Source organism: Brachyhypopomus gauderio, chromosome 16 (assembly GCF_052324685.1).
Source record: "Brachyhypopomus gauderio isolate BG-103 chromosome 16, BGAUD_0.2, whole genome shotgun sequence".
Taxonomy (NCBI): Eukaryota; Metazoa; Chordata; class Actinopteri; order Gymnotiformes; family Hypopomidae; genus Brachyhypopomus; species Brachyhypopomus gauderio.
In genome coordinates this window covers 8831566-8852775 of record NC_135226.1, presented here as the reverse complement: position 1 = coordinate 8852775, position 21210 = coordinate 8831566, and the positions used below count along the sequence as shown (strand labels likewise).

The following is a 21210-nucleotide window of genomic DNA, read 5'->3' as shown; positions in this document are numbered from 1 at the left end:
CACTGCTCATCAAGATGTACACAACAAAGGCACAAACAATATAATACCGGCTTCCTCTGTTGTTGGCTGAGGATAGACTGTTTTTTGGTTATACTGCCATATTACATTATGATAACTAAATGCACACTGTGATAGAGGCACATATTTTGTTTTATAGCCCAGCTGTAATTTCAAGGCATTTGCTTTTAGTGTTATGGCACCACTGTGAACTTTTCTCTAAAGAATCCCTGTCAGCAAACCCAAGCACTGAAAGTCTTAACCTGAACGCACTTCCAGACGAGTCCACAAGAGGGCGCCAGGCTTTGTTTTTCCCTCTTCTTATGTTGACAAACAAGGTTTTTTTTTTTTTTTACTCGTGTTTTTTTCACCAGTTACCTCAACGAGCTGCGTTTTTGTGTCGGGAGTGTTTTACAATCTTATTGTTATTTGGGCAACCTCCTCCTTCACCTTCATGTCTGAAGAGGAAAGAATGTGATGTCAACCATGTGAGAAGCACAGTCCCATACGCCAGAGCATGAGTCTTTGAAGTAAACAATGCATCCATTACTGGATCAGGTGTTTGTTTTTTTTTTCTTTTGGTACGCCCTCTTTTTAGGCATCCTTTCAAACAAAAGAGGTTACACAATACATAGGAAGAAAACGTGTGCTGTGTTTTGGAAAACAGCTTAGAAAAAGTATTCACCGTGTGTATCTCCTTAAAAGGGCAGTCGTTTCAGTAGTTCAGCGGTGCCCTGAACAGAAAACGCTGGAACACGGTAGACGTTGACAAAAGATGGCAGCGTGGGTTGGCAATGGACCGGCCCTGGGCCGTCACTGTTCCGCCTCGCGGTTCAGCACGCATCACTAACAGGCTTTTGTCACTGTACGAAAACTTCCCGATCCGCCATTGGATTCGATGTGCTTGCAGTAGTTTTAGAAAAACGAACGCTGAAGACCCCATGATTAATTGCTGTTATTAGTCCACACTTTGTTCTTGTTAATAGATGATAAACATTTAGAGCACTCCATCATTCTGATTGTACCAGCATACACAAGGGACTGAAATTGTACAGGTTTGACTGGGCACGCTTTTTGAAAAGCTCGCGTAGATATAAGGAGGCATGATGGAGAATATTGGGTGCTGATCTTCATCCAGTGTCTGAGAATGATTTATGGTATTTTGTTAAACACGCAAACTCCAAAATAAGCAGAAATAAACAGTGATATTTTATTTCATACTTTTGCCTGATATTCATCTTTTATCTTTATTCTCAGAAACCCGAGAGCACACACCCACGTGCTCACACACGTGCGCACACACACACACACACACACACACACACACACACAAATGTAACAGACGGGAGGACTCCAGCTAAACCATATTATTACTGTATAATCCAACACTGATCATTGGTGCAGACAAGCGCTGTGGCCCAAACTGAGATAAAATTAAAAGTAAATAAAATGTTGGAAACTGTAGGCAGACCTGCAACTGACACCAATAGCAAAAGAAAAGAAACACTCAGGAAGGCCAGCTTCCCATTTTCTATCTCACATCCTCTTCTCCACGTCCCCTTCAGGCCACTGAAGTCTGCTGTGTCTGCGGCACCCCCACACACCCCCACCCACTCCACCACCCCCCGAGCCAGGATGTCTCACCTTCTCTCATCTCCTCACTCCTTCTCCTCCCCTCCCCTCTTCCATAAGGCCCTCAAGCATTCTCAAGCCGCCTCGAGTGAGCGTCATTGCTGAAGAAAGGATGCCTCCACACCCCAAACTCAAGCCCCTCCACACCTCCGTCAGTCGTAGTCATCACGGCGAAGTCTTGTGCCAGTGTTTCCTGGCTAAGGATTACACTCGACTCGTACAAAGCTAGCAGCTTCTCCCTAATTGACTGTGGCATTGTGTTGTCAAGGCAGGAGCAGCACAGCATCTAGGCCCATAATCCTGTTTCTTAAGAGATTCTGACTCGACAGGCATCTGCAGAGGAACCGCTGGTGATTAGTTCTACCTCCTAAGAGACGTTTTACCTTAAGCGTCTTCTCCTTCTCTCTTCTTAACGATTCTTCCGAGGCCGATTCCCCAGGGAGTCGGCGCGGCGTGTTCAGGTTCAAAAGACACATTAGTCAGATATACAGACAAGCATCGCTGGATTAATTTAGCAAATTTATGAAAATAAACATAAACAGTGTTAATTACCCTGAGCTTTAAGACAGCAATTAGGAACAAAATGAGAAAGTTGAGGCAAAACGGGCCACTGCTGACATTTCTGTGGCCTACTTTTCTCTTCAAGTTCTTCTTATTGTTTCTTCTTTGTTTTAAAGCTTAAAGTCAAATGGAGCCAAAATTATTTTCTGCTTGATCCCAAGAGTCTGTTGTTCTTTTGTACTGTATCCAAATTAAAAGTGGTATTAAAAGGAATAAGTAGCACATTGACTGAGTTTTTACTCTTTGCACGAGTTTTAAAACTAAACATGTATAGTTTTAATTTGCACGTTTTTTAATATCAGAGGTATACGTCTCTATAAGGATGAAGGGGTCAGCCAAATGTAGAAAGCTATTGTACTGTGATTGTTGTAAAGGAAGTTTACAAGTAGTGGATTGATTGTTAAAGCCATATGTCCTGAAGACAATGGACAATAAAAAAACAGCACCACTTCCCTCCGTGAGGTAGCGAACTGTACACGTGTACACAACGCTGCAGTATAGCTCAGAGGTCTTTGATTTACGTGTCTCAAGAATGCACCCCTGCGCGCGCGCGCACACACACACACACATACACACACACACGCGAACATGGTACAAGCTCCTATTCAACACCAAATATTTCTCATTTCCAGTGGAAGAGCATGCTAAATGAAGTGGGTTGCGTTTTGTGTGCAGTAATGAAATCTGCTCATTCCACTGTCTTATGAAAATATGCCCGTCAGAGCTCGATCTATTTTAAGGGAGAGGTCCTCCAGATTAATTACACATCACACACCGAGGGGTGATTCTTATTAATTGAGCAAATTGCCAACTACTGCAGTGCAGAGGACTATCTCCATCATTAAATTAAGAAGGAAATTGCTGTCGATAATTCTGTCAATATTAACACGCTGTACTGAAATCCCTGAATTTTTATTGGAAAGCACAGTGAAGTATATTAAATATTACTAAACCGCACTTAACATCAACCAGCATTCCCTGAGATATTGTTAGCTTTGTATTACGTCGAAACTGATGGTGTCCAACGTTAGGAAAACAGACAACACAAATGGGAAATAAGAACCGGTCTCATGCAGGCAGTTCAATAAGGCACCGCAAGCAGATGACACACGGAGAAACATGAGAAAAGTCAGAAAAGTCACGACTCGATTTTGACGCACGGCCGGTCCCCCGCCGCGCTGCGACTGCCGCGGTTCAGCTCCAGGCCTCGTCTGGGTTTGAGTACATGGAAATCTCTTTTTGAGGGTATTGTGGTTCAAAGACAAAGCGTCTCTGAAAGAGCGGCGGAGTATACACATATTTAAGTTTAGCCTTTCAAAATGGGGTGATTATTGCAAATTAATCGATTGTAATAAGCTTCAATGTGCATAATTACGACAGTGTTTCTAACTTACGCCTGCCATTAGGCCTATTCCGTCTTTCAGCCTGGTGTCCGTTATGTTCTACTGAGTGGCTACACATGAACGAGGCAGTGTGATGGACGGAACACATTCCATCCATACATAGAGCCACGGACGTAATTTTGGGGGGGGGGACGGGGGGGACATGTCCCCCCCACTTTTTCAAAAGCCGGTTTTGGTCCCCCCATGCATGTCCATGCATGGAGCCATGTTTGCACTCCTTGTGCCATCAAATACCTTGAGATGGAATCGTGTATCAAACTAACCGGCCGACGGTTCTGTCCAATTCATCAGGCCTGGTTCTGTCTCCCTCTTGACATCATTTTCCAAAACACATGAGAACAAGCTGTTTTTCTTAACACGTGTTCCAAGGCAATTCGTGTAGATTGGTTTAAAAATAATCAAAATCTCTTTGGGCGAATCCTTACTATACTATAATACTTACTAATCCTTACTATAATTACTATACCCTAATGTGAATGCATAAGATTGTTATTTAATAGTTTGGGAGGTAATACACATTACATGTGTTGTCGTGGAGCTACCAGTTGTCCTGAAGCAAGATCCCTCTCAGGAACAAAATGTTGATAAAAAGGAGAGTTTGACTGCAGAATGAGACATTGCAGATACATGGAGGTTAATATTAGATGAGGATTTATCCAAGAGAAGTCGGAAAATTGAACTGTGCGACAGTCCTATTTAAATATTGATGGTTTATATTGGAGTTCCTGGCAAAGTACATGAATACACTCTCCGCAAATGCACTGAGCATGTGGTAATTGTGCCGTGAACTTATCAGTATGTCCAAAACCTTATAATGGCATTTTCTTCCTTTTAGACTTTTAGCTTCATTTGTCTTTAGGATTTGTAGGTGGAGTAGTACTTATTGTTATTCTTATTTGGGTTTTTTATGTGAAATCTGTGTAACTCAAACTACCCTCTAATATGTCTGCTGCACTGAAAATGCTGAGGTAGCTTAATTGGCCTCGGCAGTTCTCAGCTACGTTATTTCCATCAGCAATGTTTACCTTGCAGTCAGCTTCACACTGAAGCCTAATTAAACCTAGTCTACCCTCCACGACAGAGGAGAGCAGAAAACCATCTTGTCTCATCTCCGTTTGCTCCGCCTCCTCTCAGGATGAGAGGTTTGTAAAGCCCTGCAGGGTTGCTGTATGTCCGGATGGAGCTGTTTCCTGGAAATCGCGGCTACGCTCTGATTGGTAGGGAAGGAGAGACTACCGGCGGAGACTCGAACCAAGGGGTCTTCTTCTTTCGTCACTTTTACAGCATTATCTTGCATAGTTCTGCTGTGGCATGCAAAAACATTTTAATGGCCATTTTTCACACGGTGTCGTAAATAAATGGTGGGGGGGAGCGGAGAGCAGAGATTCTGTGCAACAGCGTAGCCCATGGCTGACGAATCACGGTTGATTTCATCCCCCAAGGACTCGGCGCCATAAATCGGACGTGGAACACACACCTCTGCAGTGTAAGCAGCACCTTTTCCCGAGGTGCCGCACAGGAACCACCTGTCCATAAAAAATTAATATTTATGACTTTAAGGAAGATACTTTTGTAGTTTCTCTAAAATGGTTTGTTGCATTTTCTCATCAAGATATATATTTTTTAATAACAGCAGCAGCAACAGTGGCAGAGATAAACGCAGTCTTGACACAGCCTTGGCAGTCAGCGCACCCAGGACACGACGGAAGTGACGGCATGTCGTCCAACACCACAAGATACTACAGAGAGTGTATCCAGTGCATGAGCTCCCCCGCTGGTACCTTCATGAGACAAAGGTGCTTCCTGAAGAGCAGACCCCCTGGGGAGGGGGACGGCTGTGGAGGGAAGCAGGCTGGGCAGGGCCTCACCCACTGGCAGCCTCGTACGGCTGGGACGGCTGACTTGGACCAGGATGACAGGGCAACTCGAGGTTCAATGAAGCACACAAAGCAGCAGCCAGGCAAGCCCGAGGCTGCTGGTTCAGTTTGGCCCAGCCAACATCGCACATCGCCTTCAGGCACAGTTAGACTAGCGGAGCGCTAGGGCAACTCTCAAGGATCTCCGAACTCGAGAATTCCAAAGGGCTCTTGAGTCTGAAAGAGAAAGCGTTTGCCCTTGAAGTCTGCCCGTCTTTCAGTCTCAAAAAGACTTGCAGTTGGCCGCGCGCATTCGCACGCAGCGAGAATGCGAGCAGGAATCCGTGCGTGGCCAGAGGTCAGTGGCGGGAACGTGAGTTCCAGAGCCACCCCCGACTCTGCTCGTGGGACTGCCCGGCCTTTGTGCGCCTCTCAATGTCATCCACTGTGTTGTGGCAGACACTGTGAGAGTTGTGGCATATTTCCGCATGTCTTGTCTAACGTGGCGGAACACAATGCTGCCCATGTACTCTCACCGAAACAGACCACCATTGGTTGAGTTGTTTTTAATGACCCAGTTGTTGATCACATTACTAAAATTGCACGTGATGCATAACAAGCTAAAAAATAAACGGTGACATACCCCATATACAGAGATTTTTACTTCTCCATTGCTTGTTCTGGGGCACCAGGATGTCTTGATATTGAGTAAAAGTAATGTATCACACACAGACTAGTGTGTAAGTATTAGAAGTATTATTTCATCTCCCAAGCAATTATCCTTTCTATAGAATTATGATTGGATGACCCAAAAAACTCTTTCCCAGACTATACTCTAAGCACAGTGAATGCTGGCCAATGGCAAAATATGACTCATTTATTAAGATGTATTTCTGCATTTCTGAAGATATAAGTTATATATATGGGGGCACAGAATAAACATTGTTTATTCGGTATAAAGTTGCGGTTTAGCGTTGAGCCATTTTGCCCGCATCCTAAAAAAGTAACTCCGTCATCATAGCATTACATGAACCTATAAAGGTTATGCTGCAGTAGGCAGCGTGCGGATGACAAACAGGCCAGTGTATTTTTAGTTGGTCAGCTGACTAGTGTGACGTGGCTTAATGCATTAACACTCTACCAGGCACATGTGCAAATTCTAATGAGTATGGCTACAGATTGTTGATTTTGATTTCACAGACTGACAGCAACCCCTTGCAACTGTGGCAAATATCAAATGTGTATTTCCATAGTAAGCCTAATCAAACTGTCACGGCATCTCCAGAGCCAGCTGGCTCCCGTCAACACACCTCTCTTAAGTCACGCCTGTGTCTTTGGTGTTGAAAGGTGACAGGAGTGCATATGAGGAAGACCAAGATTCCTAACAGCAATGCCCCCTCCTTTTTTATACTGTATACGTTTGTTTGGATTGCACCTCCGGTGCCACGTGACATCTGAAACCTTCGCTCGAGAGAGTTCGAAGCAGATTTCAAGCAGCAGCAGGAGGAGGAGTAGGAGGAAGAGGAGGAGGAGGAGGAGGGGAGGTCGGGCGCGCTGCGATGTGTTGGCGTGCCGTACCTGGCGAGAGCCACGCGAGACCTCGCTGTCATTTTGGAAGCATGCGTTCGAAGGATCCCCTCTGCCCTCAGACGTGCCGAGCGCAACACTTCCTTCCTGCCACTCTCAGAGAGCGCAGAAGAGCGACGCTCCGTCTGGAGGCGTTCAAAAGGGATCGTGGAAGTTGGCGGTTGGCAAAAACTGTTTTGCCGAGAGGTAACGGTTCTCCGTAAGAAGTTCACTCCGCCATTCGTGTAGACCTGTCCCTAACCAAAATTAAACAGAATGGATAGATGGGAATTGATGCAGGTGTCTACCTCAGAAAGTTTAGTGACAGGTTAACTAGTTGGGCACACGCATGTACACAGTCTCTCTTTCTCTCTCCATTTCTCACTGTCAGCCTCTGCATTTGTGTGTAGTGGCAATCAAACAATGACTGATACAGTGTAGACGGCACACACACACACACACACACACACACACACACGTAGTGTTGGAGCGCTAGCATGACCCGACCACATGCTTTCAGACAAGTGAGAAAGGCTGACCAAGTAAATACACAAACCAACCAAAACAAAGAAGGGGAGAGAGAGAGAGAGAGAGAGAGAGAGAGGGAAGAACAACACATGAGGTGAAAAAGAGGAAGCGTAGTAAGGGCGTGGCCAACGAACGGCTTAGCTTTGCAGCAGGGTGACAGCTGGATGCTGACTTCTGAACCTGACCGATTCTCCAGCATGAAAACCAAGGTAAGCAGAAAACATTTGGATATTCAGTGTTGTTAATAAGTAAACAGATCAGGGTTTGGAGGGAATGAGAGAAGCATGTAGAGTTGAGCTTCACTGGGCATCGTCGCTGTGGGGCCTAGAACACACATGTGCCGTGTCTGGGTTCTAGAACACACGTGCATCCTGTCTAGGGTCTAGAACACACGTGTGCCATGTCTAGGGTCTAGAACACACGTGTGCCATGTCTGGGGTCGAGAACACACGTGTGCCATGTCTGAGTGTGAAGCAGGATTTCCACCCTGTTAATCCCACGTTTCAATCCCAGTATGCAAATGAAGAATAACCCTCCATTTTTCTGGAAATAGACTAAAATGCCTATGTTTAGTCTATTAGTCTTTTTAAAAGGAAACTCTAGCATATGGCAAGGAGTATTTAGGAGTCATGTGTTGAAAGATGTTGAAAGGGGGTGCTGTGTAAAATGTCACAGATTGGATGCTCAAACATGATGAGCATATCACCTTATACTCTAAATTCTGCGAGAGGTATTTTATAAAGTGAAACATGTTTTCACTTTCTTTCTTTCTATTAAGCTTGACTAAAAACTTGCATTCCAATTCGGATTGTCCTTGACCTATTCTTAATGTATTTTAATTGATATTTCTTCTTTGCTTGACTGGTTGGTGTAATTACCAATGCTCATACTCTTTTTGTATTATTGGTTGTATTAAATATTATTCTGACTGGATGGTACCTGATTAGAGGGTTTTACAGTACTTTAAGAGACGTTCTCCGATATATGACGTTTTAAAAGGAAGTATATTCTTCTCGGCATTAAAATGTTCAACAAATAGCATCAGACTTATAAACTAGATAAAGAACTGTTTTACCAGACATCACACTTATTACAAACCAGGAAACTATGCAGTACAGATCAGATTAACTCAGTTGTCATCTAATTTTGTTTGCTTTGAATTATGTGAGTTAAGCATGTGATCAAAAAGTCAGTAGTAAGCACTCAGGGCTCTGCGATTTGTCACAGAAATGGCCCCAGGTTTGGATTAACACCAACTGGGTTACATTTACAGATAGGGTTCGTTTGTGTTCAGAGAGCTTTTATATAAACACTCTAGGTGATAATTCACCACTTTGGTTTTCCTGTTTACGAAACAAAACAGATTAAACATGTTGCATGTGCTCCCTTGGGTCTCTGGGCTTTAAGAAGCAGTAATGACAACAGAAAAAAGGTTTCTATTACACAATCTTGCAGTCACCGCACACAGTGAAACATACAGGAAACATCTGCTAAAAACCAAGAAAGGTTTTGTCAGTGATCTCTGATAAAACTGACAAGATCATTCCTAACACCCCTGCTCCCTCTCCACTGTGAGCCCTAATTTGCTCATAGTGTTCTTTGTGACGGACATGATCGGTTTCCATCATTGTTCAGCTCATCACCTCCCCATCCTCTACGACTCCTTTGATAGACATTCAGAAGGTGGGGGTGGGTGGTGTCACACAGAAGCTGCCCCTCATCTCCCCAGCACAGTCTCGCAGTCATTCCTCAAGCCGTCATTTAAGGCCAACTGTGGTCTGCATGGGTAAAAGGCCCCGCCCATGTTCCCGCCTTCTGAGGTTCCTGCTGTAACTCACCGCTTACGTGACACCGCTCGGGTTTGTTTGTCGGTTGCTAAGCATTTGCTAAGTATTCTCCATCCTGTGGTAGCATGTGTCATTTTGGGTTTATAGAAAGAGAAGTAGGCAACAGTGCAGTTTTTCATAACCCAACACCAACTGCCATTACACAGATTAGTTGCCTTACAACCTTTCAAAAAGGCGGGAGAACAGATCTGCACTGAGGTTCAGATCCCATCCGTGCCACATGCCATCTACAGTCGTGAAACGAGATGACACGGCAGATATGACGGTATGACACGGCAGAGACGAGCATGAAACAGATGGTGCACTGACCATCCCCGTGGTCTTCAGTTTTGACACCTATTCACTTTTGCCTGGATTGTGTGGGTGTCATATGAAATATTAATGTGATGGTGTTTTGGCTCTGGCTTGGAAAGGTCATGAGAGGTCACCCGACATGGAGCTGCTTAACAGTGCCATGTGGTCTGTAGTTTGAATAGACCTTACTGAAAACGTAATGGCAGGTTTCACAGTAGGTATTTGAAATCTTCACTCTCCCTTTATCTCAGCATGACAGTAAGGTGAGTAACGTCACTGTGAAATACTGTCTGCCCAAAATACATTTATGCGCAAGATCAACTTATTAACACATGAAAAAAGCATACATGTTCTTGCAGAGACGTCCAGAACTCGTATGTTACACTTAACTTATGGAGTAAATTGAGAAACAGCAGTGTTCAATTAATGATTTTAGAGGTCTATATAAAGTCTTTAGTGAAATATCAGATCAGTAATAATGAGCTGTTCACTTGGAGCATTGAATATCATGCCATCATGAATTAGACCAGCTCAAAACGTCACGCTTGCTAAAACTGTTTATGCAGCATTACTGGAAGACTAAGTTTCATCGTGGGTGATACGTTTCCATGTTTATGATGATACCTGCTTTACAGACACTCTGGAGAGGAGCTGTGCTTTTCATCTTACTCTACTTCAGAGGTGAGTCAATATTCTCCTCTCTCACTCTCACTCTCTCTTTCCCCCTCCTAATTGCTATATTTCTTGTTCTGCCTCATCAACAGCAGTAGTAGGGAAAGTCCACTTAAAAACTTCTCAAGCAAAAGCCCCATAACTTTCAAGAAAATCTACTCGGACAGAAGTGAAAAACACACCCCTAAAAGTCCGGTTGAAGAGCACAGGCCCAAATAAGTGATTTCAAACTCAAGTAACAGTAAATCATAAAATAATCACATCACAGTTGTCTCCAGGGTGACACGGTTCTTTAGGAAGGGGTTGAAGGATAAGTTCTGCAAAGCTTCCACCGATCTCTGGCAATCTACAGTCTGCCTTTGTGTAGTTGTGCGGGTCCCGAGAAATCTCCCTTCATGAGAGAGGACAGACCTCTACATGACAATGCTATTACCATGTCAGCAGGTGCAAATATTTGCATCCATCTCTGCCAGGAATATATGCCTTTGTCTGAAACTTGCATGTGGAGCTGTCTGCACACTACATTATCACATTTTCCCCCAATAAGAGCAGCAGTATAATTTGCTACACATATTCATTTAATAATCTCACCCCAGTAGGTAAATTATGATGGTGCTGTCTTGTCTTTTCGAATTTACCCCCCCCCCCCACAGCAGCTAAAGGATTATTAAAACGTGTGCTGTCTGTTTATTATACTTTCACATAATTTAACTGTACTAGAAAACATGAAACCTGCTCCAAATATGTCCAGAGTAACCAGTTTTTTTGACAGAGTATCTTGGATATTTAATCTCCTATATGTTACAAAAACCGTTGTCCAGATATTTTTACTATTTTTGGGAAAAAAAAAATGGAAACACCATAGGAGCCAATAGCTTTGTTTTCAAGATTTGCTCTTGGTCCGCACACGCAGATGTCGTGCACTTTGACGTTGTTGCCTCCTGTCCTTTTTTCAAAGGCTGTGCCAGTCAGAATGCGACATACCAGACTGAAGGTGAAGACAGCTCAACGCAGTCTACCATCACTGCACACACACCTGCAGGGACAGGTAACAGTGGAACCTGAGCTCCCCCATCACCGATTTCAATAGAACGTCCACTTGCATTTAGATTCCACTTCATTTCCCCTCATAAATCCAGAAGTAAAGTTCATTTGATGCCAGTAACTGTGTTTCGATCCAATCTGTTTCAGCAAAAGACACGGCAGCATTTCAAAACGAATCCAGCACCACTCTACAGCCCCATGTAGAAAAGCAGACTCCTAATGGTACCGTTACTACAGTTTCCAACAGCTCAGTGAGGTCAACTACAGCCCTCCCAAAAACTCAGAACTCACCAAACACAGGAGGTAAACTTCATTTCTCATTGTGCTTGGTTCCTGCTCAGTTAGGCTAGTTTCCATTAAATTATGAGGTCATGTATACTTGATTTCTTGGAACCATTCTGTAAGAAAAATTGACACATACACATAGTACAGTATTATATATATAAATAATTTATTTATTTTATTTTTTCCAGGGACCACAACAATGTAAAGTGCAAATGCAAAACAATTACAGTAAAAGCCCTACATTCGGTTAAAATTAACCAGGAGGAGCGTTAAACACATTTAGATAAAATGCTGACATTTCATGAACAAATGAAGCATACTAATTGCTGAAGGAATAGATGTCTCTCCCTTCCTTCACCTACACATCATGAGAGCGCTGGGGTCTCTACAGCGGCGCCTAAAGGCCATCCGTGGAAACTGCACTAGTAGGAGGGCAACGACGCCTGTGAGGGAGGCCGTTTCTTAACTGTTAAAAAAAAAGCTCATCCTATTAGCAGTCTACCTGTCCATAATCTATCTCTTTGCCTTGGATAGCATTAAAATGTTCTTCGTTTTTTGTAAACATTTAGAACCGTAGCACACGAATATGAAACAGTTCTCCACGACTTGTCTGCCCCTCTCGCAAAAGGTTAAAATTGTGTTAGTCATCAGACCGTCATGAAAGCTGCTCTTCTACCGCGCGAGGCGTCAGCGCGAGGCCCCGAGCTGCGCGAGCGGGTGACGACGGAGCGCGAGCGCCACTCTAACTTGCCGTAATGCGCATCATATCAAGGGCAAACGTAACTCGGAAACTAATTAGCAGGTAATTAAGGGGAAAAAACGTTCATCCCGCTTCCTGTGTAGAAATATCCGTTATTTCTGCCAGATTGCAGGGCCGCCACGACGAATAGCTAGGCTGTGCTTTATGAGTCCTGTCAACCCGAACACATATATAAATTCAATTTGAGAGACAGGTCAAAGGGAAAATGAGCACACCTGAAATTTAATTAGAAGTAATTATGGGCTGATCAATATGACAGCGATAAGAGGTACATCTAGTTCTCAGGCAAAAACTCTAATAAGAGTGGACCCCCCCCCCCCCCCCCCCCCCCCCCCCCATCATACAGAACATGAGCTTTTCCCTAGGGGAAACAATACACACGAACTGAAACGAAATTAAGAAATTAACCCAAACGAAATGATATTAAATTAATTGGGGGGTATTTAGTATTGCCCAAGCTCTTCCCCTCCAAGCCCTTGGGGAGGGGTCCTTATCAGGTTTGGGAGCGTCGTTGTCGCTGACAGTGTACAATACCATTTCTCAATGCATCCAACAATATTGCATACTGGTGAAGTACAACGTCCTCCATCTCTGCGTATTTCACAATCAGATAAACAGAGATTTATTGCTCGCGCTGAAGTACATAGATAAACACAGGCCTCCTCTTTTCTTGCTTAGTTGGCCCAGCCACTGAGGCAGTGCCGTACAGACCCGAGAGGATGCCTTAAATCTCCCAGCGTTATTTTGGTTGTTAATGGCAATGCAGACAAAAAAGGCCGTTTCTTCCTAATCACGTGTAATTTTCTCCACAGGGCAATGGGATGAAAAATGGGACAGACCTTTCCATTATGGTAAGAGTTTTTAAATTATCCGTTTTTTCAGTTCTTACTGTAGTTCAATCCAGTTCTTACAGTAGTGGGTTCATAAACCTCAGCGTCCATAGTCTGATCCAAACGTCCTGCATTTAGGTGTAACATGTTAGGTACGTGATTTTATGTACATATATTAAAAGAAAGCTGATCATATATTCTAACATAAAATCCTATCTTCTTGTAAAACACTACAAATTTACGAAGTGTTAAAAATATTGTCACTTCTGTTGTGAGCCAAATATTCTAACATCCTTTCTCCATGGAAAGATGTAAACCGTAGTCACAAGCTGGGGCCTGTTTCTGTGGACACTCCGTTAGTCATACGTGAAAGACAATAGACTTTATGTAGGGCTGTTATGCACTGTGTACCACATCAGCAAGATAAGCACTTTTTATCCATGTTTGCTATGACGTCTTTCCAGTTGAACACACCTTCTGACTATTACGGAGTTATTAGTTCTGTAAGCAAAATCGTTTCTAGTATGTTGCCAGGTATAGTATTGTGTGTGTGTGTGTGTGTGTGTGTGTGTGTGTGTGTGTGTGCAGATTACACGTTTCAGAGGACGGTGGGTTTGAGCATTGCAGCTGTACTCTTCGTGGTTGGGATCATGGTGATCTTGTGTGAGTAAAAGACAGATCTCTATTGTGACACACACTATAAGGTGTTAATACAAAAAACAGCCCCTTTTCACTTTCCTCTCTCACTCTTTTCTAATGCAAGGTGGCAAAATGAGACGGATACCACGCTGTCACGCCAGCAAGGGACGGTAAGGGTGGTTGCTGTCGTGTCTGTTCACGGGTGTGTGTTAGGAATGAGGCTGGGTTCACGTCACCGAGCCACGCTCGAGGGTCGGATTGGCAGCTGCAGCACGCGCTCCACCACGTCCTGACCTCTTTTCTGTAACGCTAACCTCAGTGGTTGTTCCAAACCTCCGTGTCCCATATTCATGTTTAATGTGAAGTCGTAGCTGCCAACGTTTCCCTTTAGCAGACAGTTCTCCAGCTGAACAGAACACATGCATGGAGTGCTGGAAAATGCCCTAACGTGAGGTTGTTGAATCTCACGTACGTTACGTAGACACTTAACGGAGCGATCCAAGAATTCTGGCGGGACTTCAGCTCCCCACTGCCGCCGTGACGTCCACGTTGCTCGCTGGTACTTTCCGAAACCTTTTGTGGTTTCATCGCTGCTCAGCTACTCTAACTCGTGCCTTTGAGATTATAGTAAGCTTAGTAAGCGAACAAGATGGCGAATGTGACGAAAGGCTTTAGATTTTCCATGTCAGTTTGTTAGACGGCTGCCTAGTTTTAACAGATTTGAACAGAGGCAGGGTACTACCTGATGGCGCCATTGCAGAAAGCGCAGGAGTTGCCCGTTCAAATTTCAAATAAGGCGCCGGTGACTTTCAGCCACTGCGTACAAGCACTAAAGCCCTCACACACAGTGTTACTTACCCAGTTACTTAACCACAGAAACATCTTGGGTGTCGTACCATCTAACGCTTCCTCGTTGTAGTCCTTGCCATGCCCTCTGGACCATACACACGAGCAGATGATTAAATAGAATTTAAAAGCACAGATAGACTAGCTAAACCACTAACTGAAAAATACTTTTGCTTCAGCCAGAACTTGACAAACTTTCATTGTCTGAAGTATCAGATTATTAGGGCAGGGTGGTGTAGAAATACTCCAGCATTCTGGTCATAGTGTTAGTTGGATGGTTAGCGCTAATGCATGCATGCATGTGTGTGTGTGTGTGTGTGTGTGTGTGTGTGTGTGTGTGTGTGTGTGTGTGTGTGTGTGTGTGTGTGTGTGTGTGTGTGTGTGTGTGTGTGTGTGTGTGACCATGTATGTGCAGATCCTACCAGGTGACTCGAATGTAAGCAAGGCCCAGGATGGGGACAGCCTTGTGCAACAGGAGACCAGCGGCGTGAGACGGACAGCCAGTCGGACCTGTTCTTGTCTCTCTGTGTACATGTGTCCAAATCATACCTGTCAAGTTTTGTATTTAAAAATACGGGACATTTCCCGTACATGACGTCATCGCCTAATTTGCATAATCGGTTATTTGCATATAGCTGCAATAGAGGCTGAAGGAGAGACGAAAACATCTTTGGAGTGGCAAAAAGTGAAGAACAAACACCTCAAATATGTTTTGAACAACAAATGAATAATAAAATAAAAAATTTCTAGTGGTATTTCTAGCTACAAATGGGGACATCTCCTGGGCATATTTCTGTGCCTTTAGCCCGCGTTTGTGCTTGGCAGATTGTTCGTGCTGACGGACATCGTTCCTTCCCCCATGAGAGACACTAAAATCACAGCTAGAAATCTTACAGAATGAGTAGCTGTGCCCCTTCATGCTCCTCTTTAGGAAAGTAAATTCCCTGTTCCATTCGTCAAGGTACTTACACGTACGCTTAGCTTTTTTTTGGCAGGACTGCCTTCTCTCGTTAAATCCATCTCTGATTGTTGTTCCAGGTTTGCTCCCACTGTCGACACTAAACCCGCGAGTTTTCAATTTTTATTTTTTTTAAAGCATTCATGTTCCGCGCCAAACATATTCTGTCACTAGCCTCGCGCGAGAACTGCTCCCTGCAGTAGTCTGGGTGGCAGTTCTCGCGAGGCTAGTGACAGAATTCTGTTTGGAGCGACACATGAATGCTTTAAAAAATAAAAATTGAAAACTGAAAATACGGGACAAATACGGGAAAATAAAAATACGGGATGACGCCGGGACAGAGCGGTAAAATACGGGACACTTGACAGGTATGGTCCAAATATGTTCTTCTGAACACTGTATCAAAGACCGAATAGAGAGAGTGCCAGTTTGCACAGACGCCGTCATGCTGTGTGTGTGTGTAAGTGTGTAAATGTGAGTTCAAGTGTGGTTGCATTTGTACAGTGTAATCCCAACCTCCTTATTTGTAATGTAAGCGGCTCGGAGGCAGTATGTTCTGAGGCGTCTGCACTAAACCCAGGTAGCGGCTCTCAGGAGGGTGTACATGCCCTGTTCCCCTGTTCGCAGTGAAACATTAACGACATGCCGCTCGCGTCCACCAACACTCTACAGTTTTTGTTCCATTAATACACTGCATTTATCACATCCATTAATAATGTGGATTTTTTTTTATGGAAAATAATCGGTGGCTCAAAAGCGCCCCCAAGAGGACTAAAATTAGTTTTAAGTGGGAAACCAAAAAGTGCAAAGTGTTAAAAGAAGGAAATAAAGCTGTTCTTTAAGCGGGTGGTTCGTGCTCTGTGTGTTGAATCATACAACTGAATTCCAAAGTCAGGTCTGAAAAGGGAGTGGGGCGTCTAGAGAAGTTCTGTCAATACTTGCCTGGAGGTTTTTAAGCCTTTAGCAGGTTCTTTTACTTTGTACATGGTATGAAAGTGCACTGGCGCATGAAGAGGGACCCTAAACAGTGGAAAATCGTATCATGCTGACAGCAGACTAAAGACTATCAACAAGAACATCTTGGTAACAACACAGTTCCATGACACACAGGAAAAAAAGTAATTAAGTGATGGCAGAAACACATCAAAGTTTGGACAGAGTTATGTTTCTGGTCATGTAACATGAGAACTTTGCTTCCACCCCAACAGTAAAGAAAAACACCCAGGAAAGTGTTTGAAAAACATATAATTCAAGAAGAAAATAGAATTAATTTCAAGAATACATGAAAGTATAATTCAATAATATATGAAAATAAGGGTTATAAATCAAAACATTCATTTTTAAATCATTTGATCTTCAGTAGTAATCATACTACAGAAGTCTATGAGTGATGGTTAAAATCCCAGCATTCTCGGAGTTACTAAGACTGAATGCAGCAGGTTGTTTCTTGCAGTTTCTTGTCGGTTTGCAGCTCTAAGTTCACAAGCTTGAAGAATCACAGTGGGATTTTTACATTTGATTTTTTACAGTGGACTTGCATATAAATTCAAATCAAAGAACACAATGAGAAAACATCATCTATTACTCATAAAGATACCAATGGAAACATTTTTCTTTCAGGCGAAGGAACACTCAGCACTCAATACTGGATACATTGATAACTTATTATTATCTATCGACCCTTTATCAATTATCAATTGTCCATCAAACCTTAAACGAGATATTGAATGCGTCAGAGAGAAAGCACCACCCAGCCATGTTTCAAGAACAACCATCCACAAATTGGATTACAAATTGAACATGTTACTACACAAAGCAGTATAAACATTTTCTTAAAATATATCCGAATATACCATAAACCATATCCAAAATATCAACATCAAACAACAACAACAATAAGGCATGCAAACAACTCCAAGACTGACATTTTAAAGAAAAAAATAAATTGAAAATGAAGTGCTGGAAAGGTATACAAACATAAGTGATCCCTCTTTATTTAACCATAACTGAAAAACGACACTAACAAACCCACCTAGCGTCATGATATATGGAATTACTTTCTTAGGAAAAAGTATTATTTGACAGTATCTTACTGTATGCGTAGAGGGTGTGAGGAGACGCTGCAGGCTTGAACTATGCGCAGGTTTCAGAAAAAAACACTTTCTTCCTCTTAAATGCTGAACAAATTGCCTTCCTACAAGCCAGCAACAAATGTAGCAAAATGGTTGATTTGATTTTATTTAGTTTTTAGTGAAACAGGTGACCATGTAACTTTTCAATTGAGAGAGGACCGTATAGACTCTTTTATCTGTATTCTTGGGTAAAATCAATAGGCTACTTGGTCTAAAACTGAACACAAATGTGGTTTCAAGATACTCTGTCCTAAAAATGATGACTATAATTTGGCCCATAAAGATGGCTTCAACAAAAAGTGAAATGGCATGTCTTAAAATCCAATTAAGAATGACTAGATTCTTTTGAAATGCTCTTGTGGTTATGTGAAATTGCATCAGTGCACGAATACTTTCAGTAACGAATTTAACAGACCTGTTGTACTGCAGTATGGACAGGCTAGCCTTTAAACAAATGCTTTAACACACACACACACACACACACACACACACACACACACACACACACACACACACACACATTTTGCTGTCAAGCTGAAGCACCTAGGTGCATACTTAATTAGAGCCCCTCCTTGTTTAAAGAAAGACTAGAAGAGGGAAAATAATGTGAAAGTGGTCATAGACGCCCAGCACCTGTGCACAGGTCCAACATTTCAACCCCCAACACACTGACAACCTCACCAGGACGTACAAAGGACCTTTCATAAGAGCTTTCTATAAAAAAGTGACCCCAGTTAAAAAAGAAAGTGCACAGTTCGCCTCCCCCCCCCCCCCCCCCCCCCCCCCCTCAGCCCATCACCCTGGCATTCCTGTATGTTTATATTTGATAAATAGACCTAGGCACCTGCACCTGAGGTGGAATCAGTTTGCCAAGGAGTGTGAGAGAGCGAACAAGACAGTTGGCTTATCCCTGAATGAAATATTAAGCATGGTGGGTTTGTCTCCCCTTTTCTGATTTCCTTGTCCCTAGTGACATCCTATCATATTAAAACTCCCCTCCTGAGTGGCCTGCTCCAACATTTTCTTTTCTCTATTTCTGTTGTCAGATGCTCATGTATTGCTCAAGTATCGCTCAAGCATCACTCAAGTATCGCTCATATTTTGCTCACCTACGTGCAGAATCTAATGTGCCAAACATGGCAAGCAATACTAGAAGCATACTAGAGACATAAAAGAGACATACAAGAGACATGGAAACATTAGCAGGAAATTCACCTGATCACCTTGACACAACCAACAAACCAAATAAAGTGGGCTGGAGGCCAGAGATCAGATGTGTGTGTGTGTGTGTGTGTGTGTGTGTGTGTGTGTGTGTGTGTGTGTGTGTGTGTGTGTGTGTGTGTGTGTGTGTGTGGCAGGGGGGTGTTCATGAATTTACAACAAAGACCAAGACCTCTTGCCTCTATTGGCAATGGATGATGAGGACGAGCTGCGTTCACTTTGACCCTGATCTGGGAGACAATGTGTGGACATTGCTTTTGAACAGAAGTATACATTCATTTAACATCAATCCATCAGGAAACGTGTAAAGCTTGTGACAAGTAGCAAATAGGTCCCCCCTTCTCAATAGGCTAAAGTCAGGGGGGGGGGGGGGGGGGGTTGCAGGTGTTAGCAGCCATGTGACCCTGACATGATGGCTTTAGATGAGACCACCTTTTTATTATTATCTATATTCTGTGGAGCCCAGTCTGTGTGGAGTTGTCCCCGATGAAGGAGAAGTGGAGAGCGGATGATTAGACAGCTGCTTTCTGCGCCTGCTCGGCCGGTACGGTGTACACGCTGCAGACAGAAACAAAGAATACGAGTGTTAAAGCCAGCGTCTCGGATGCGGTCTACAGCAGGAGCGCTATCGATCTACAGCAGGACTGCTGTGGAAAGCTGCTTTATTTGGTTTTCCTACTGACCCATCAACCACAGCGCTTGTGCAAACTGTCTCTCTTCAGAGCTTTCCCCTCGGTGGCAAGCACGAACAGAGAAGCCCTTAAAACATTTCATGGAAAATACGCCCATGGATAGGCCGTGTTGGGCGACGTAGCTGTTCAAACAGCACGGCTCGCACGGCGTCCACGTAAGCACCCTCTCCTTTCCACCCCTGATGAATTCCCTGCTGTCTTTTAACCCGCAGCGTGCACTCTGTAGCAAGGGTTCGCTTGCATAACCACGGGTACACAGCGCAGTGTCCACAACGTGTCTGCAGCACATTTACTTCAAAGGTTTAGTATCATTTGTTTTTTATTCAGTTTGGCTTATGGCAGGTTTTCGCGGTGTCAGTGCACCCTCAGCAGGCTCGGAGAGGACTCGCCCAGGCCGGCTTGATGTTGATCCACAGGGCCCTGGGTTGCCGTGCGATTAAGCCACTTTTCAGCCGGCCTAACTCTCGTCGGTGAGAGCAAAATACCTCAGCTCAGCGAACTACATTCTCCAGAGGGAACTAGTAATCCAGCAAAAGAATTTATCCCCAATAAAGAAGAAAAGTGAGAAAAGGAACAGAGGAAGGAGGAAGAGAATGACATGGGGACAGAGTGACAGACACAGAGGAGAAAAAGAGATGAAAGACAGACACTGACAGAGAAAAGAACGACAGACAGATACTCAGAGAAGCAGCTCGCCCCCTGCAGGGGACACCATGAAGCAACGTCACTGTTTAAGGCAATCGTGCTTTATAGGACCCCTACATCTCTGTCTATTTTCTCTCTCTCTCTCTCTCTCTCTCTGTCTCTCTCTGTCTCTCTCTCTCTCCCTCTCTCTCTCCCTTTCTCTCTTGCTGCATCACTACTCCCGGCTAAGTGACAAAGCGAAACTGGTTCGCATGGCAGTGTGGACAGCACAATCACAAATAACTTAATGTGGGGTTTTATTGTACAGTTCTGATCATTCCTATAGTGTTCTGACATGAGATTGTGATATTGAGAGATTGACCTGCAATGTCTCTATAACAGGGTGGGAAACACATCATTACAAAAATGTGCTTATTTAAGAAAACCACAGTTTGTAGACCCTTCTCACTGGATCAACGTACATAAACTTTCTGCCTAAATACCCCCTGCCCTTATCTCTCTGTACCACGCTCACTCTCTCCCTCACATATAAACTGGTTAGGGCAGTTCAGCTCTCTTGCTTTCTGTCAGATAGGATCGTGATGCACAGAGCTGATTGCAGGCACAATATGTCCTGCTGTGTTTCTCTCTCTCTCTCTCTCTCTCTCTCTCTCTCTCTCTCTCTCTCTCTCTCTCGTTGTTGTTTTGTTTATTTCACGTGGATTGTGCTGCAGGCCGTGTCTCGTCTCATCTAGGCTTCGCCAACGCCTGCCCTGTTTCCTGCCAATTTCTACCCATCAGTGCCAGCAAGGACCTGAAAGAC

General features: G+C 43.7%; 2 protein-coding genes across 6 annotated transcripts in view; both read left to right on the top strand.

The window, feature by feature from the left end:
- Positions 1 to 2387, top strand: part of nphs1 (NPHS1 adhesion molecule, nephrin) — a 66246-nt gene extending 63859 nt beyond the window's left edge. The window contains exon 31 of one of the 4 annotated variants that reach the window (XM_076976338.1): positions 1690 to 2387. The gene's annotated coding sequence lies outside the window, so the exon portion shown is untranslated. Of the gene's footprint in view, positions 1 to 1562 lie in introns of all 4 variants that reach the window. The other 3 variants (XM_076976337.1, XM_076976339.1, XM_076976340.1) reach the window with 3 other exon arrangements.
- A 4655-nt stretch (positions 2388 to 7042) lies between these two features.
- fxyd5 (FXYD domain containing ion transport regulator 5) overlaps positions 7043 to 21210 on the top strand; it is a 19762-nt gene continuing 5594 nt past the window's right edge. Inside the window, exons 1-8 of one of the 2 annotated variants that reach the window (XR_013121558.1) lie at positions 7043 to 7752; positions 10320 to 10365; positions 11315 to 11404; positions 11548 to 11703; positions 13258 to 13296; positions 13864 to 13938; positions 14039 to 14084; positions 15176 to 16086. Coding sequence is in view for 1 of the 2 variants with exons in the window: in XM_076976053.1 (XP_076832168.1) it covers positions 7708 to 7752; positions 10320 to 10365; positions 11315 to 11404; positions 11548 to 11703; positions 13258 to 13296; positions 13864 to 13938; positions 14039 to 14084; positions 15176 to 15200 (522 nt within the window). In the remaining variant the exon portion in view is untranslated. Of the gene's footprint in view, positions 7753 to 10319; positions 10366 to 11314; positions 11405 to 11547; positions 11704 to 13257; positions 13297 to 13863; positions 13939 to 14038; positions 14085 to 15175; positions 17775 to 21210 lie in introns of those variants that run through there. The other variant, XM_076976053.1, reaches the window with a different exon arrangement.